Source organism: Ochotona curzoniae, unplaced genomic scaffold (genome assembly GCF_017591425.1).
Source record: "Ochotona curzoniae isolate NIBS_2020 unplaced genomic scaffold, NIBS_Ocur_1.0 contig_3432, whole genome shotgun sequence".
NCBI classification, from domain to species: domain Eukaryota; kingdom Metazoa; phylum Chordata; class Mammalia; order Lagomorpha; family Ochotonidae; genus Ochotona; species Ochotona curzoniae.
This window is the reverse complement of record NW_024465859.1, coordinates 9,361,651-9,381,387: the sequence shown is the minus strand read 5'-3', so window position 1 is coordinate 9,381,387 and position 19,737 is coordinate 9,361,651. Positions and strand designations below refer to the sequence as shown.

At 34.4% G+C, this 19,737-nt stretch overlaps 1 protein-coding gene across 1 annotated transcript in view; it reads left to right on the top strand.

Annotated features, from left to right (window-relative positions):
* DCDC1 (doublecortin domain containing 1) overlaps nt 1-19,737 on the top strand; it is a 333,646-nt gene that overhangs the window by 31,582 nt on the left and 282,327 nt on the right. Inside the window, 2 exon segments of the mRNA XM_040980267.1 lie at nt 14,323-14,397; nt 14,399-14,473. Coding sequence (XP_040836201.1) covers nt 14,323-14,397; nt 14,399-14,473 — 150 coding nt within the window.

Below are 19,737 nucleotides of genomic sequence, written 5' to 3'. Positions count from 1 at the left end.
CATATGGGATCCTGGTGGTTGCAAGGAGAGTATTTAGGCACTAGACTATTGCGCTGGACCTTGAATTCAAAAATTTTGTTTCTTTACATTTTTTCTTTTTATTTTATGATTTCTAAGTCAGTCAATAATAGTTTGCTCAAATCAGTGTTGCCCATTTTCACTTTCCTGAGTGTAATTCTTCTACCCAAGATCTATTCTCCCACAGACCTAATTTAGATCTGGGTTTCTACCTTAATCATATGCTTTTGTCTTTCCTTAATCTTCCCCTCAAATTTAACTAGATTTTATGTGAATATTTTATATAATGGGCCTACTTTAAAAGAGAATTTTTCAGTCTCTTTCAGCTTTCATACTTACTCCTCTGTTAGGTTTCAATGATACCATTACTGTTTCTGATGTCGTGAGAAATAACACCCCACCCCACCCCCCACACTGTTAGACTTATATGTGTCTTCTGCAATTCACCTTTAAGATCTTTTTTTTTTAATTTATCTATTTTTATTGGAAAGTTAGATTTACAGAGAGAAGGCGAGACAGAAAGAAAGATCTTCTATCTACTAGTTCACTCCCCAAGTAGCAACAATGGTCAGTGCTGAGCCAATCTGAAGCCAGTAGTCCAGAGCCTCTTCCAGGTCTCCCAAGTGGGTTTAGGGTTCCAAGGCTTTGGCTCATCCTTGACTGCTTTCCTAAGCCACAAAAAGGGAGCCAAAGGGAAATGGAGCAGCTGGAACATGAACTGGCACCCATATGAGATCCCAGGCATGCAAGGCAAGAACTTTAGCTGCCAGGCTTTTGAGCTGGCCCACCTTTAAGATCTTAGTTCTTAGTGTGGTTTTTTTGTTTTTTGTTTTTTTGTTTTGTTTTGTTTTGTTTGTTTTTTGACATCTGTCAAATGTACTTGCTAGGATCAAATATTTACCTTTTTTCCCTGGGAAAATGTGTTACCCCTGCAGTTTAATTCAGATTATCTTTTATTATTTTGGTTTGTGCATAGAGTTTTTTCAAAAATTCTGATTATAATAAAGAGGTATATTTTCAAACCACTTTATTTTTCCTAGATTTCTTTGGAAAGTTTCATTCCCAGGTCCTGTAATATTTTCTCCCACTACTTTTCTGCCTTCACTGAAGAAATTGAGTGTTCTTTTAAATTTATTTTTTTCATTATTCATTATTCGTTTTTTCATATGGTGTTTGTCTTTTTTGAGCCTGGCTTATTTCACTTAGCATGATGATCTCTGGTTGGGACCATTTGGTCGCAAATTGCAGAACTTCATTCATTTAATGACTGAGTAGTATCCCGCAGAGTAGATGTACACAGTTCCTTTATCCATTCCTCTTTCAGTAGGCAGGGTCTGTCCATTTCTCCACTATTTTGCATTCTGCTGCTATAAATATAGTGTTGCAGTTCTCTTTCCCATATGCAGATTTACTTCCTTTGGATATATTCTCAAGAGTGGGATTGCTGAGTCCTACTATGGATCAATTTTCAGGTGACTTAACACTCTCTGTAGTGACTTTCATAGTGGCTGCACTAGTCTACACTCCCACCAAGAATGCAGTAGGTTACCTTACCCCTCACATCTTCACCAGGGGTGTGTAGGTCATTGTTATTACTGTTATGGGAAACCTCAGTGTTTTTTGTTTTTTTTATTTCCCTAGGAGTTAGGGAGCCTGAGCATTTTTTTCCTCTATGAGTCATTTGAGTTTGTTCTTTTGAAAAACGCCTACTTATTTCCTTCGCGCACTTGCTGCTGCTGAGTTTCTGAAGCTTATTGTGAGTTGTGGATAGTAGTCCCCTACCTGTTGTATAGTGTGTCAACATTCTGTCCTATTCTGTTGGTTATCTCTTTGCTTTGTTGTTCGTTTCCTTTGCTGAACAGAAGCTTCTTAGTTCGACCGTAGTCCCATTTCTTTATGTGGGCTTTTCCTGTGTTTGGGATGATTTTTCTAAGTTTTGTAGAGTGCTTACTACATTTCCCTCTCATCGTTTGATGGTTTCTGGTTCAGAATGAGACCTTTGACACTTAGATCTGATTTTTTTTAAAAATAAGGTGAAGGAAGAGTGTTTTGTTTCTTCTACAAGCTGACAACCATTTATCTCAACAGCATTGGTTGAAGAGACCAGTTTTTTTTTTCCTCTGTTATTTTCAGTTCTCTTGTTAAACATTAATTGGCTGCACAGTGTTGGCTTAGGTTTTGCTATTTTATTGCACTGATGTGTGTGTGGGTGTGTGTGTTTAATCAGTGTTAGATGGTTTAGATTACCACTACTCTATAATATTTCTTAAGGATTGGAATTATGATTCTTGTAGCTTTATTTTTATTCTTCAATAGCTTTGGCGAATCATGATCTCTTGTGTTTGCAGATGAAATTTTGGTCATATTTGCCAGCTATGTGAAGGATGTTATTGTGACTTTGATTTGGATCACAATTGGATATTTTGGTGATGTTGGTTCTATCAATCCAGAAACATGGTAAATTTCTCCATTCTTTAATGTCTTCCTCTATTTTGTTAATGGTTAGTAATTGTCATCGTTGAGGTCTTCGACATCTTTGGTTAGGGTTATTCCAAGGTAATTGAAATTGTTCTCCACAATTTTGAATGGGACTGATTTTACAAGTTCTTTGTCAACAATGGAATTGTTTGTGTATTCTAAAACCATCAATTTATGGTGATTGGTTTTGTACCCTGTGACTATGCCAAACTCTCTTATGAGTTCCAATTATCTCTTGTGTAATCTTTCAGTTCTCTGATGTATAGAATCATGTCATCTACAAAGAGGGATAATTTTACTTTCTCATTTCCAGTTTGAATTCCTTTAATTTATTTTTCTTGCCTAATTGCTCTAGCCAGACTTCCAATACTATCTGTTATTTTTTAAAGATTTATTTATTTTTATTAGAAAGTCAGATATGCAGAGAGGAGGAGAGAAACAGAGAGGAAGATCTTCTAACAGAAGATCTATTCCCCAAGTGGCCAAAATGGCTGGAGCTCATCTGATCTGAAGCCAGGAGCCTCTTTGGGTCTCCCAGGTAGGTGCAGAGTCCCCAAGGCTTTGGGTCATCCTTGACTGCCTTCACAGGCCACAAGTAGGGTGCTAGACGGGAAGCAGGGCTGCCGGGATACAAAAAGCTCCCATGTGTGATCCTGGTGGTTGTAAGGTGAGGAGTTTAGCCACTAGGCTACCAACCAGATCCACAATACTATCTTTTGTAGCAACGGTGCAAGTGGACATTCTTGTCTAGTAATTCTTGCTGTAAATTCTTCTGGAAACCTTTGATAGAACTCAGCAGTGAAAACATTGTAGTTTTTCTTTGTTGGAAGGGATTTTATTACTGATGCAATCTATGTCCTGCTTATATATCTATTTGGATTTTCTATTACTTCATGATTCCGTTTTGGTAAACAGTATTTTCTAGGTCCTCTGATTTGTTGGCATATAGTTGCATGTAATAGTTTCTAATTATTCTATTTATGTCTGAGATAACTGTTGTTATATTTCCTTTTTCTTCTCTCATTCCATTGGTTTGTGTCTTCTTCCTCTTTTTTTTCCTTTTTGATCAGTTGGACTAATGGGCATCCATTTTGTTTATTTTCTCAAAGAAACAGTTCTTAGATTCATTGATTTTGTGTATTATTCTTTTGGTCTCTATTTGGTTTGTTTCTTCCTTTATCTTGATTATTTCTTTTTTTCCTGTTAATTTTGGATTATTTTGTTATTCTTTTTCCAGCTCCTTCAGATATATGCTTAGCTTGTTTACCTGTTGTCTTTCTAGTTTCTTGGCATAGGGATTGCTTGTAATGAACTTTCCTCTTAGTACTGTCTTTGCTATGTTCCACAAGTTTTGATATGTTGTGTTCATGCTTTCATTTGTGTTCAGGATTTAAAAAAATTTTTCTTCATTGCTTTCTTTTATTACCCATTGTTCATTCAGTGAAATCTTGTTTAGCTTCTGAGTATTTGTATATTATCTGAGGTATTTTGGCTCGCAGTTTTCCAGCTTCACTCCATGATGATGTGAATTCATTTGTTAGTATGATTCTGATTTTTAAAATTTGCTAAGGTGTGTCTTATGGAATATAATATCATCAATTTGGTTCTGTGTATTGGTGAGAAAAAATGGTTGTTCTGTGTAAAATGAAATGAAAATAGTTAAGTCCATTTGTTATATAGATTGGGTGAAGTTTGTTCCTTCATTGTGAATTTTCTGTCTCCTTGATTTATCCATAACCCTAACCCTAGCTGTAACCCGAATTTTATATATATATATATATATATATATATATATGTATATAATATATATACACTCACACACATATATATATATGTATGTATTTTGTACACACACACACATATATAGCTTTAATACTTTTCACATTGAAGTCCATATTATCTATCTAATATTAGATTGGCTATACAGTTTGTTTTTCCTTTCTATTATCATGAAATATCTTTTTTCATTCTTACACTTTGAGTTTCCATGTATCTTTGGTGGTGAGATGTGCCTTTTATAGGCAATAGATACATGGGTCCTGTTTTTTTGATCCAGTCTGTTGATCTGTGGTTTTTGATTGATGAGTTTAAACCATTTACATTCAGGGTTAATATCAACAGGTTAATGGTTTGGTTCTGTCATTTTCACATTGGGCTTCTCATTGTTTGTTTTAGATTTCTTTTGTGATTTTATCAAGATGTTCTCTGTCTTCATTGGCTGTAGATCAATTCATTTTGCTTTTGTGTCTGAAGTACAGTATATTTAAAAAAATCATTTTTATTGGAAAAGCAGATTAACAGAGAAGAGCAATAGAGAGAGTATATTCCACCTGTTGTTTCTCTCCCCAAATGGCTGTAACAATGGAGCTGAGCTGATTCAAAATCAGAAGGCAAGATCTTCTTCTGTCTCTCCCAAACAAGAATAGGATCACAAGGTTTTAAGCCATCCTCCACTGATTTCCCAGGCTGTAAGCAAGAAACAGTGTTGAAAGTGAAGCAGCCGGTGCAGGAACTGGTGCCTTTATATGATTCTGCCACTTGCAGGTGGTGGATTATACATTTGAGCCACCACACTGACCCCTTCAGTACATTCTAAGGAAATGTTTGTAGGGCTGGTCTTGTGTCAGCAAGGTCAGTTTTTGTTTGGTTTGGAAGTTATTTATTTATTTATCTCTCAAATACAAGTGAAAGCTTTGCTGCGTATGTTATTCTGGACTGGACTGGCTTTTTTTTTTTTCTTTCAGAATTTGGAATATGTCAGTGCATTCTCTTATGGTGACGTGAGGATCTCCTTTGAGAAATCAGCACTGAGTCTGATTTGTGTTCCTCTATATATGACATTTCTCTCATCTATATTAAGTAGCTTTTCTTTATGTTCAACCTAAGGGAGTTGATGATGATGTGTCAAGGCAAGGATTGAGTCTGTTTGGGGTTCTCTGTACTTCCAGTGTTTGGTTTCATCTTTCTCCATGTTGGGGGAGTTCTCAATTATTATTTTATTGAATATATCTTGTAATCCTGCTTCTCTTTTCATGCCTTCAGCAATTGCTATCACCCTTTTACTTAGTCTTTTGATAGTGTCACTTAATTCTTGCATGGTTTTCTTCACTTTTCTGACTTCTTCCGTATTTCTGACTGTGCATTCTCCAGTGAGGTGTTTTCTAATTCTGAAATTCTTTGAATTCTGAAACTCAAAAGTGGAGCAACAGAGACACAAACTGGCCCACAAAATAGTATGTTGGCATCACACCAAGTAGCTTTACTTACTATGCCACAATTACGTCCCCACGTTTCTTTTTGATAAATGTGGAACGTTCTTGGGACAAAGTGTTTTCTCTCCTTTTCTACTGCAAAAATGTACTTATATGGCTATTACTGTTCCTGTTTCATTGACAGTAAAATTCTACAATATACCAGATAGTAAGGGAACTGTGACTGGGTGGGGAATCTGTAAAGTTGTAGCCTGTAGTCTAAGTCCTGTGAAAGGAAAATCTCTCTTTTGTATGTGTGTGTATGTGTGTGTTTGCTGTGTGTGTGTTTGCTGTGTGTGTGGGGGGGTTGTTCATTTTGTTTTTATTTATTTTTATCCCTTTTATAATTTTCTTCATGAAAGAAACCATGAGACAGATCATGTTCACTCATAATATTTATTTGCCATATTTGGATGTTATGTTTGTCTATAAATGAGAACAATAAAAGAACTGGTTTATTTGAAAGAATGAAATAAAAGGAGAGGTGTGTTGAAGGGGAGCAAAGAAAGGGAAAGAGGAAGAGAGAGGGCAAGAATATGTCCCCTCTACTGTTTCATTCCGTAAAAGCCACAATGGTAAGGGCTGGGCCGGGCTGAAACCATGAGTCACGGACGTCATCTCTGTCACCCAAGCAGACCACAAGTACTTGAGCCATCTTTCACTGCTTTCCCAGGTGCATCAGTAAGGAACTGAATTAGATGCTAAACAGCCAGGTTCTAAACCAACATCACATGGGATTCCAGTGTCACAAGTGGCAATTCAACCCGTTAGGCCACAGTTTGGCTGAAAGTTACATAGCAGGCAGATATTAGATATAGAAACCTAAGCCAGTCAGTGTGATTCCTTAATCTAGTTGGTCAAGGACTTTCGTGATCAATCTGTTATATGAAAATAAGTAATGACATTACATATTGATTTCTTGGAAAAGTACTCCACCTCAAGATAGTAAATGAGTAAGAATATTTAAATTTACTATCCTATGAAGTATTATTCTAATTTTTCTATTTTTCAAAGATTTATTTTTACTTGAAAGAGTTACAGAGGGGGAGAAACAAAGAGAGAGAGAGAGAAGCAGAGACAGACAGAGAGAGAGAGATTGAGAAAAAGATCTTCCATCCTTCCCCAAATAGCCTCAAACAGCCAGAACTGAGCTAGTTCAAAAAGCTGGCAGCAGGAGCGTCATCCCGGTCTGCCACATGGATGCTGGGCCTACGGCCTTGAGGCAGGCTTCACTACTTTCTCAATTGGTAAGCAGGGAGCTGGACCAGAAGTGGAATAGCCAGGACTCAGACTGGCGCCCATATGGAATGCTGGTGCCTCAGGTGGAAAACTAGTGTGCTATGCCACCACACTGTCCCTAAGGAAACTTTCCAGTTTAATTGCTAAAACTATTAAGACTATTTAGTCTATTACTTTTTAAAACACATCTTCCATGATGTAAAGATCCTAAATGAAATATTCAAATATAAATAATATTTTGCCTTTTTACTGTCATTCAGGGGAATAAAACTGCTTTATGCACAATGAAGTGACTTCTAGGACTGTTACAATTAGATATATGTATTTGGTAGTTACTATTCATGTTTTTGAGATGTAAAGAACAAAAAAATGACAAGAGCCGTATTTTGTGTTTGTATTAGTGGAATTCAGTCATTTTACACTTAGCTTGCTTTTTAACGTTACTTATGTACATACCAGTGTTATATATACTCTATTCTTGTTTCATTGTGTTTTTGACCAAATCTTATCCTACTAGGTCAAATGTTGACTTGTAGCCCAATTAATGCTAGTGGTATCAAACTTTTATCTGCCTGCTAACTAAAAAATTAAGAAAATAAATTAATGTTAGCAATGCTAGTAACTAGTTATATAGCAACATTTTAAAGGTCATTACTTTCTATTTTTCATTAAATCGGTTGAGTTCTATTTATTATCTTTTTCAAAACTACTCAAATTATACTTTAAAATCTTGTATGGAACTTTAAAATTCCAAAAAGCATATAATATCTCTTCTAGTTTTCTATACTGGTATATACCACAGTCATACAAAAATAGACTATTAGTAATTTCTCAATATTTCTGTAAGTAATCTTAACCTATGGGCACATCAGTACAATTATGTTATTTTGCAGCATTCCTAAATAGCAGATGATTTAGATGTCTAAGAATCTGAGTTCATGAAATACTTGCATTTTGGAAGAGATGCAAACTATTATTTCTGTTGAGGGAGAAGGCAACGTTCAGACAATAGAATCCCAGCTTATTTCTCCTTGTATAAATCAAGTCATTTAAATAAATGAATTGTGTATGCTGACCTGTTCCACCAGTGTGCTACTGGGGGTGGATGAAAAAAAAGATGTGCATGGTAGTGGAAGTAGAAAGAGGCATAAAGCGTATTGGAAAACTACCAAATGTCCCCTGCAAATGGGCCCTATTCAGAATCAGTAAGCGTATGATGAGTGAAGTGGTTTTGAATATCGCCTTTAGATTCCATGCTGTTACAAGGCCAGCCCTGAACATGGCAACTCTTATTTCCACACACAGTACCTCTTCACTCTCAATTTAACCCCAAAATCTGATGAACCCATTACTCCATACTTGATTTCATGGAACAAGGAGTAGATATAGTTACAAATGATCAATCACAAGCCGTGAACCAAAGCAGCAAGGCATTAACAATTCACACCATTTCGGTCCACTTGCTCAAGCAGAAGATGTGCCAGCATATTTAATGCACAGCTACTTCGTTCAGTTTAAGAAAAGACATGACTCAGGCTGCATTTTCAAAACAGAGGGGATTTCCTAAGGTCTCATACCTTCTAATCCCCGATGTCAGCGTTTGCCCACATATCAGCAATTAAAATAACCAGGTGTCCTGTAAAGGGCATAATGTCTAAATTAAATTTTACTCTGGTAAAAACAATGTGACCTATGAAATTCTTCCCTCCAATGCATCTCTGTTCTGTTTGATCCTATCATACAAATCAACATCTCTTATAGCAGCACTGTACCACTGTAGACCCCATAGACAATAGGCCGTCAGTTTAATAGGATCACTAAAGAACTAAAGCAGCTGTGAAAGATTGCTCAAAGTATAGTAATCATGTGCTTGTCATTTTGTTCAGCAAAGGAAGAATCCAAATTTGGGTAGACATCGGTGTTTAAGAGAATGACTGCTAACTCTTTTCTCACAAGTACCTTAGGGACAATAAGATTTGATATATAGCATATAAAAAAAGCACACAGCAGCTGTTAGTTTAGTTTTGTTGGAATAAAAGTACACTGGTATAAATCAAGCAGCCTAGACAACATGTTGTTCACTGTTAAACCCTCCCAGCAGACCATGCCGTCAAGTTAGCATTTGCTGGTTATACTGGGACGAGGAGCTTTCCGACCACCATCTAACGCTGTATTACACCTATACCTGGGCATTAGCTCAAACTTCCTACTAACTGTCTGGATGGGACACAAATTTTAATATCTTTCAAGAACTCTTTGTTTTATCAAAAAATGGAGCTTCATGTCAGCTCCATTTTTAAAATAAATTCCCTTGAAATTAGTGAGAACTCCCCAAATTTCCAAATGATCCCATAACCATAGCTGAGTATTTTTGAGACTGAGTTCTGCTACTTGCTGCCACAAAACACACAGAAGTTTCTTTGTGGGTGACTGTGCTCTGGGCAGTGATTTCTCTTTCATAATCTAATGTACTATGAAGTGTGAAAAGCATAATAGTATATAAACTAACATTTTGGATACTTAATTGACTTTTAATTTTTTGCAAGAACCAGGTTATCAGTCTTTGATTATTTCATGTGCTCTTGGAAGTTATGTTAATAAAAAGAAGCCTGACAGAGTTCCTATATGTATTTAACTGATATTTTATTAGCCTGGTGGTTTCTCTTTAGAGCAATTTTTGGAGACTTTTTATGTACATTCCTATCTTTGATGTAAGTAAGTTCTGTCTTTTTTAATCAGCAATGAAATGGTTTTAACATAAGGTCCTCTTTAAGGCTGAACAGTTTATTTTCTCAGTTAGTGTTTGAACGTTATGTTTGGAGTTCCTAGAGGGATAGATCTTTATTATTTTAAGAAAATATGTTGAACTTAGTCCAATGATGCTATGTTGTTTAATATTGTAAAATGTCTTTCCCTTTAGAAGTATAATACATAGGCTAAAGTAGAATGCTAAAGGATTGACTAGAATACATAAGTTTTCCAAGAACTTAAAAAAAAGATTTATTTATTATTTTTATTGGAAAGTCATATACAGAAAGGAGGAGAGACAGAGAAGAAGATCTTTTGTCTGATGATTCACTCCCCAAATCACCACAATGGCCAGAGTTGCACTGATCTGAAGCCTGGAGCCTGGAGCCTCTTCTGGGCCTCCCATGCGGGTGCTGAGTCCCAAGGCTTTGGGCCATCCTTCACTGCTTTCCCAAGTCACAAGCAGGGAGTTGGATGGGAAGCCGCCGGGATTAAAATCAGTGTATATATGGGATTCCCTTGTGTGCAAGACGAGAACTTGAACCGCTAGGCTAATGTGCCGAGCTCCAACAACTTTAAAAAACACCCACCTCTTGCTTTTTTTTTTTTTTTGGTTAGTTAGGCCCTAATTGCCAAATCCTAAAGTTTTCTTTCCATATTTACTCTACTCCTTAGTCTCCAAATAGTAGCATAAGGAAAATTAAAGCTAGATTATATGCCCTAATTTGAAATGCTGATATATTTATTTCATTTCGATTACTGTTTTATTAACTTATAGAAAGTTACAAGTTCTATGTGGTGCTATACAGTTGTATTCATAGTTTTAAAACTTACCTACCAGATTGTCCACAGAATGCTTGAATAATCATTTATTTACCAACTACTCATTTTATGAACGCTGCTTTTACTAAACTAAAAATCACCCATAGCTAACTAATTTTAATAATTGTCCTGTTTTGACCATTTTGCATTGTATCCAATATTAAAGTATTCTATCATACCAAATAAATCTTTATAATTAATATCATTCAAATAATAGTAAGTTCAGCTTAAAAGAAAACCACTATAAGATCAAACATCAAAGTGGTTAGGATTTCCTGGGGGATGAAGGTGAAATAGGACAAGGACTAACACAAATCAATAAAGAAACAAATAATAAAGATTTTATTGTATGTATAGAAGAGAGAACAATTAATTCTGCCTACATAACTTGTGCAACTTTGACCAGAGAAGGCAATCTTTGGTACAATTCTTGAGGAATATATTAACAATGTTAGAAGGGGTTAAGAAATGCAAAGTAAATGGAACAGCATGAAGCAGAAAGGTATCCCTTGATAGTTTTGAAATTAGTGCAGCTCCTACTTGTGGTTAAATTATCTATCTATTCTTGCTGTTCAGTATTAGCGCCGTTCTTTTTGTTTGTGTGACTTCCAAACATTTCCAATCTTAGCTCCAAACCTAGTGAATATATTTACATTAATTTCAATTTGCCCTAACATCAGAAGTTGAGATGAAACAAAATGGGCAAAAAGTGATTATTAGCATAGCTTTTCATATTTCCAGTGACAGAAATGATCCTAGTTGGATGATTTCACTTGACTGATATGTGTGTGTGTATATTGATAAATTTAAGGAATGATTACTTTCCAAACCATTTACTATAAAATATTAAGAGCTTAGTAAATGAAAACACTGGAAACACAGCAAAGTAAATTCTTGTCACAGTCACATACATGTGGAAAAGTAGGTGGAATGTCTACAATATAAAGACACTCCACAGAAGGAGAAATATTTACATGCACTTCTGCATACAAATATTAGAGGTTAATGTATGTCTAGTGATCTTAATAAATCATTGTTGTAGTTTCTTGCATGTATTTTTATAATAGTTTCTTTTAAGAATGATGTCTTCTATTGGAAAGGAGAACTCTCCAAAAAGAGAGTAGAAAATCATTGGTTAAGAACATATATGATCTCTCATTTAGTATAAATTATTATGGATACCCACTAGAACATAAAAAAATTAAATAATTCACACATTGAAAATCTATACTTGAGGTGGAAAAGTCCAGTGCTTTTTTTTTTAATCAACCAATCAATTAGATTTTAAAACTATTCCTTTAGGCCTAGCCTCTTTTTTAAAAAAATGGGATATTCTTTAATTCTACCTTAGTAAATATTATTTTCAACGTAACATATTAGACTGATTTATATTTCCTTTCCAAGTACTGAGGCATATCATTTTCTTATGTTTTCTGTACCTTCCTAGTTAGTGGAAACATTGTTTGCTCTTGGAGTGTGCTTTGTCTTCCTTTTCAAGAAAATCATCAAAGTTACTAGTTTGCAGCTTCCAAAAAGAAAGAACTTTCTAATCCCTAGTTCAGAGGCTAACCTTTATTAGTGCGCTCGTCATTATAATGAGCGCCGTGCTTCCAGCAGGGAGATTCTGGAATACTGAACAGATTATTCAACAAGTTCAGAGCAGATTCTGAATTCCCTTATAAAACCTGCTTGTGAATACTGCTTTCTTCGCTTTACTATTTCTGGTTTCCATAGTATTCCTAATTACATAAATCATGTGGAGCATGGGAGCTATTTTCCATCCAATATCAATTCTGACACTACTTATATTGTTTAGATATATTTATATTTTTTCTAAACTGTGCTTTTCAAAAAAAAAATTCTTTAGGAGCACACAAACTCTGGGGGGAAAAACAGAGTTTTGTTGTTGAAAGTTCTAAAAAAAAAAAGTACCTTTTTGGAATGCCTTGGAGTGACATAAAGATTTTCAAAGTTATTTTGTGGCAGACACTAGAGAGTCTGATCAAATATTCTGATTCAAATCCAAGATTATCTCTAGATTGACGATTATTCGTTTTTATCACTTATTTAACTTTATTTCAACCTAATGGTTATTTATACTGTGCCTTTTAATGTTCAAAAAATGTGGTAAATTCAGTGAATGTGCAAATTAATGGTGTATGACTTAAAATCTAATACAGTGTGTGAATATTGAAGAACTGAGTTAAAGTGGTTGTTTCTTAATGTAGGTTTGTTTGAAAAAAGTGATCAGTATTGATTTACAGTATACACTTAGGAAGAAGTTCACTCTTCTAGTTTTTTATTTCTTTATAATGCATGAGATCTTATGTTTTTAAAAGTTTGAGGCATTAGCTTTGACAACTGTTACAGAGAAAAACAATTGCTCAAAAAGTGTAAAAATTGGATTGACAAGTGATTCTCAGGAATTAGTTTCTCAGATATATTCTTCATGCATATTTTAGATATCTGAGATGTCTAAACAATTTTTAGGTTGTAATTTCCTTTTAATTTTGTTTGTAGTAGAAAATTTCCAACTACATTTTCAGCATTCTCTTTAGGACTGAATATACTATGTAGACTTTACATTATGTCTTAGTAGAAGGTTGTTGAGCTGAGTGCTATAAAATGCATAACTTTTCTTTTACCCCAAGCAAAATCAGCAGAATACCAGTAGCAAAGGCCATTTGCATAACTCAGCCTCTGAGCAGCTAAGCTGAACCTAATTGTAATTCAATTTCCAGAATGCTATGCTAGCCTCTCTGCACCAAATACCGAAGTATAATATAACCAATAGCATGAATGTATTTTCTTACTCAATTCCTTTTTCAAATGGAAAAAAATGTATCAGAATAGGTATCAAGACATACAGTTATTCTGCATTTGCATTATTTGCATAAACTTAGAGACCAAGTTGAAAAAATCCTAGATTTTGTTATTTATTTCTGGCTTTTCAGAGGAAAATTAATTCCTGAAAAATGTTAGCTAACTACCATGTTGTTTGACTATTTTACACTAGAAATACTTTCTAAGCTAATCATGTGAAAAAGTATATAAACATGTCTGTCAAGTCCATATGGATGTTGGAAATCAGGCCCACAAGTAAATAGCCTTCACTGTTTATTAAATGTGTGCTCAAACTGCATTCCTAAGTCCTCAACCAACTTGTATATGAAAAACATGAACACAGAAAGGTACAATAGAATGCTTGCTTAACATTATCCCCCTTATTTTTAAACAGTTTTACCATCCTGTTTTATAGTTTTTTTTAAAGGAATGATAAGCCTTGAATAAACATGGCTTTTAAAGGTGAGGATTATATTTTGTGAATAAATTCTAGATGTGATGTTTCAAGTATGTGGACTCCTCTACAGGAAGCTATAATACAGAAACAACATGGATCTTACAATTTTATCAGGACAATGCAAGTAGATTTCAGCAAGGTTGGTTCCAACTCATCTGTGATAAATGAGAAGATAAGGCAATCAGTGCACACCATGACACTCTGCGCAGCTAGTTAGGCACACTTCAGAACTATTCAGGTGTGTTCACAAAGCTTAGGAGTCTTGCATGGGGGTGGGGGATGTTTCAATATAAATACATCCTTCATGGTGGCCACTGGTAATGCGGGAATTGCCTTTCTAAGACTTAACCCAGGTCAGATATAAATAATAGATGTTAAGAGTTAGCTCTGGTATTTGGACTGTGCTCCAGGCAGTGTGTGTCGGTTGGGTCCAAAGAATTATTTTCCCTTTTTTTTCTCACCTAGTTTCTCTGCTTGAACAATGCTTTGCAAAATTCCATCCCACCTTTGCGAGGACCACTTTGGGTCTCTGAAGGAGGAGGTAGGTCTCAGCCCCTCTGGAGCTAAGATGTACATCTAAGGAGTTCTTGTGGCCTTGTTCCAACGATTAAAGTCTGCAAAAAATATATACCTATAGATTATAAACAGGTGAGTCATCCCTCTTTAACAACTGCTTTGTTATGTCTTAAAAATGTACTTGGTTGTATAGAGGCAGTGATTGGCATTGTGTCATAAAAGAACTGTGGCGTGTATTTTGTGAGGCAGTGCCCGATAGGGAGCCAAAATGCTTCTTCTGTAATCTCAAAACCAACAACAGTGGGACTAATTGTATTTGTCTTTTGGTATGAGATATCTTACTGTCTCATCTTTCTTTGCTGCACAATGTTCAAAGTGAAAGCAACTCCTAACATGGAAACTTTTGCAGTTAATTTAAGAAAATGAACAACTTCTAAGTCATCTGAAGATTTAACTCTTCAGTGTTTTATTTTTGCTTTCACTATACATTCAGACTGGTATTGTAATTGATAGTCTAATATAACAAATTACATTTTGAGGCAGGAAATGATGGATTAACTTTACATCAGAGGATTACTTTGCTTATGCTTGTTTTACTTAAATTTCAGGAGTCAAAAATATTGAAAGAGTCAAATGTGCCTGACTCAAGTTAAACTTTTATCCCTTAGCTTCTATGTATCTAATACATAATTATGTTTCTATGAATGAATTTGTGTCAGTTTGTAAACACCTTGACTTTTTAAATAAATATTTGTAAATTTTGATTCATTTAAAAATATGATTTGCATTGTAAAGCAGAATCATGCTATTAAAAAAAGTATACTTCCCACAAAAGTTATCTTTGTGTTGGATCTTAAAAACATAAAACATGTATTTTTATGATGTTAAGTAAGGACTAGAGTTTATATTATGAATAAGGAGGCTCCAATTTTGAACACAACTCATTATTTCAGGCCACGGGCTGCTGGAAAATGAATATTTTGAAAGCTTTTTTTTTTTTTTTTTGCCTGCAAGGATTAGAGGAGGAGGGCCTGAAATGGCAGCCTCTGTGTTCACACAGCACCTCCTGCTGGCTAGTTCAGAATAGGACACCTTGCGTTGGTTCATTTTGGAAGCAAGTATTCAACTGTGATATCCAGTACTAGCAAGAAACATCTTCCCGTGAGAAACTTTTATTTCAAAACTGTATTTTGTTTTTTAAATTGATTCTGCTGGATCCAAAAATGGAATTAATATTAATACTAGATAGCAGTGCTTATAAAATAAATATTGGAAAAAAATCCAAACTTCTTTTTATGTTCTCTATTAATTATATACAAAATGTATGTTAATGTTAATGTTCTTTATTATGTGCAAAATTTGGTGTATATATGTATCAAAATATCTAATATCTAATTTTTGAGGTTCTATGATATTTATAGGATGGATTATGATCAGTGAAATTATAATGACTTATTTGTTATAGAATTTTATTCTACTTTTACGTTAATGTTATGTAAAACGTGTGTATTTTCTAATACAAGAAAGGCACAATTTAAATCAAAACAAAGCCAAACATCTATTAAGTTTTATAAAATTTAAGAGTAAGGGGGAAGAATGATCTCAAACTGTAATGGCATCTTTTTCTTCCACTGTCTAAAAACACTTTGAATTCAAATAGATACAAACTGCTGTAGTACGTTTAAAAGAGTTTTGTGCATTCTAAGGAAAAAATGGATTGGGAATTAATGCTTTGTTTTTTAAAAATGCATCTTATGAAACATGAAATGTAAGTGTGAACAAGATTTATGACATTTAATGTCTCTTTTGATCAGCCTGTAAGGAATTTTCACACTGCCATAATTAAGAACGTTTTAAAACCGCGGGTTTCTTGCTGTTCCTAACTACCATTTTACTGTCCTTGAATTTTAAACCTTGAAAGCTTTGGACTAGCAGGTTTAATATGATCAGTAAGCTATATGGTAAAATATGAAACTGAAGAAGAGAAGCAGAAATGTTCTCATTGTGCGTTTCCATGCAAATTCTCTTTCTTCAGATATGTCTTGCTAGTATGTATTCTCAAGGCTCTGTTCTTTAGTATTTCTATGCCATGACTTCATTTAAAATTATTTGCAATGTTTAGAAAACTTACTGTGGTGACACCACTGTAAGACCTTCAGTGGTTGAATGTTAAACCTGACGATATTTTTGTGCGTAGAATTTCTTAGCAAAAAAAAAAAAATCTCTCATAAAATTGATGAACTTTCTTTGCACTGTGTTTACTTCATTTGGCCTTTCGAGTAGCCTTGTCATGTAGTTCTCTGTAAGAATGTGTTAAGGAATCATTCAATAAGTGAAACGAAGGTGGAAAATCATTCCTGTTTCCTTAACAAATCTAAATTGATAAATTGCAAGATTACGTTAGCTCTCAATATTATTTCCACTTATTCCACTTTTGACATCACACATTAAATCAACAGAATTGTTTTGGGGTCTGTCAAAAGATTATAGACTAAATTGTGTTATTCCCAGAGGGAATTTCTTTTGAATCAAACAAGCTGATTTTATGTTTAGGAACTTACTCGTTTTTCAATTTTTAACTTGGCTTGGCTATTATAGCATGCAACTGAATTAAGCATACTGCATTAGAGTGTTCTTAAATATATACTGATTCATGTGTATTAAAATGAGATGTTGTATTTAGGGCAGCATAAAGTCACTTAGTCTTACATTTATCACATTTATTTCCCTAAAAGTGGAAACATTGTTGAAATTGCTCAGAGCTAAGCAGAATGTATTTAATTGCTAGTCTCTGAAATGGCATAAACGCATTCCTATGAAATGTAGTTAACACTTTCAGGGACAGGGCCTGTTCCATCTCATTAGCATTCCTGTTATGTAGTGGTGCTGTTGGTGGGGGTGTTGGAGTAGGAATGCCATTGTGTCTAGTTCCAGTGTTTGGGGACAAACACTGCTGTGGAAGGAACGTGTGAAAAGGCCACAGTCCTGTCAGTGAATGAGGAAGGCTGTTCTTTCTGTGTGCTTCAAGCAGGGAAGCTGTCATTCATAGGCCTAACACAGCCAAACAGAGGCCAAAACACAAGCGTGCACTACCTTTTAAAATGATATTAGTGATTTTTAAACAAGATCTTCTTTATTTATGATCCTACATAAAGCTTTTAGTTGCTGTCAGTAAACAAAATATGTCAGTCCGTTTGGCAATGCTGTAGAGATGCATAAACTCGGTGGAACTGTGCCAGGCAGCTATAGAAATAATGATTCAGGATGGCTGATGGGCAGTGTTAAGCACAAACATGACTTATGGGAAACACTTTTTTTTCTTTTCTTTTTTTTTTCAGAAATGCCTTCCCAATTTAGCGCTTTAAATTTTTTCCCCCTCCAACCACCAAAATTCCTGGAGACTTCTACATATTGAGCCCAGAACACTTTTCAAATCTAATTTTTGAAAGAGTTCATGAAGTTTCATTTTAATGATGTAGAGGCTGTTTACAGTATTGTTTCCTAGTTGTTAATAGAGTGCCTACTTTTCTGAAATTCAGAGAGAAATGGTGAAATGAATAATTAGAATATCTTGATAAGTATTATCCTAATTCTGGTGAGATTCATAGAGCCTGTGTTGGTTAAGACAAGGACAAAAGCAGTGACTATTAAGAAATTTGAAGGAACTTTAATTCCACTGTTGACGCCTTGCATTTTTCAAAGAAATGATCATCTAAGGAGAAATGAGATTAAATTATACCTTACTTGATCATTTAAAAGGAAATTAATAAACAAAAAATATACTCTCAACTATTTCTTAAAACTTCTGGAACATTGTCCACACTGTGACAATGTATTATGAAAGAATTGACAATTTCCGTTTGTGTCGACTCCAAGGAAACAGTTCATCTCTGTAATTTTAATTTTGAATTGTGCACCTACATGGTTTGTAATAAATCATTACTTAAGTGTATTGAGAAGCATATCATTTTTTGCCCTGAGTGATGTCTGATTTTTATGTGGATGTGGTCCCTTTTTATTTATTAGCCTAAGCAAGTTAGCCCTGCTTTCTAAAAAATAGTATTATGTGCTTAAAGTTCTGTATTTGATGCAAGGGGCTTAGAAATTTCAGATATTTCCAAAATTAGGCTCCACTTTTTATTTGAGGTCCAAATTTTAGATTTATTTTATAGGTATACTGTTAGATGAGGACAAGACCACCTAACTTTAACATATGTATTGGTGTTTTCAGCTTAAAATTGTAGTATATTTAATTAATAGGCTGAATTAAACTCTGCCAAAGCACTTAGATCTAAAAAAATTGTCTGAGTTAATGTTGACTCATTTTACCACGCTTTCAACTAGCTTGTTAATAAATGTCAGACAAAAATAGCAATATACTATTCAGAATTTAATTAATTCAAAATAGCTTGAATTGCATCTAAGCCTTATAGAGTTTATTTATTGCAAAAATATAGATTTTTACCAGATTTTTATTATATTTTTAAGTTTCACATGAAATAACTATTGAAAGTGTATTTTACCACTAGTGTCTTTAGTGAATAAAATAATATATTGGTTCTACTATTACCTGAGCAGTAATTAGTTCTATTTGATTTTCAATATAGACTTTAAAAATTCCATTTTTAATTAAACTTTTTTCACTGATTAACACTCGGCCTATATACATTTTGAACAAACTTGTTCATGTTCTTTAAAATCTTGAAACACTATAATATACAAACATAACTTCCTATTAAAAACATGAAAGTAGTATGGCAATCATTAAAAATGAAACTACTTTCTAAGATTTTGATAAGAAAATTGGGAGGGAATATTAAGTTGTTTGTGGATTTGAGGAAATGTAGAATTTTATTACTAAAACCAAGCTACATTCTACTTACTTGAAGTATTTTAAGAACCTTAAACTTGTGCCTTTCTATAAGTGTCATGCTTCGAGCAGGCCTAACATCAGTTAAATGAAGTGAAAATTGCATTCTTGTCTTGATAGAGATGAAAATGGATTTCTGGTCATGAAATAGATGTAGTTGTCACTTTTTTAAAAAAGGTGTCAGCAGTTTGCTTCAGCAAGTAAGGTGCCAATTCAGTATGGCAGTAAACTTGTGATCTGAGCAATCAATAAAATGCTTCAATAACTTCTGCTTCATTACACTTATAATAAGAGGCTATAGATCCAAGGCACATAAAATGTTGATAAAGAGGATATATGGGGATCGACTCTGACAATTTGCTTGAAAGTACAGTAAGTGCAATATTGCCACCTAGAGTTTGTGCATAGGTAATTATTATGGGTATGTGGTGGTGGGGGACACGACAACAGAATAAAGCAAGGGATATTGAAATACTGTTTATTTCCCATCATTT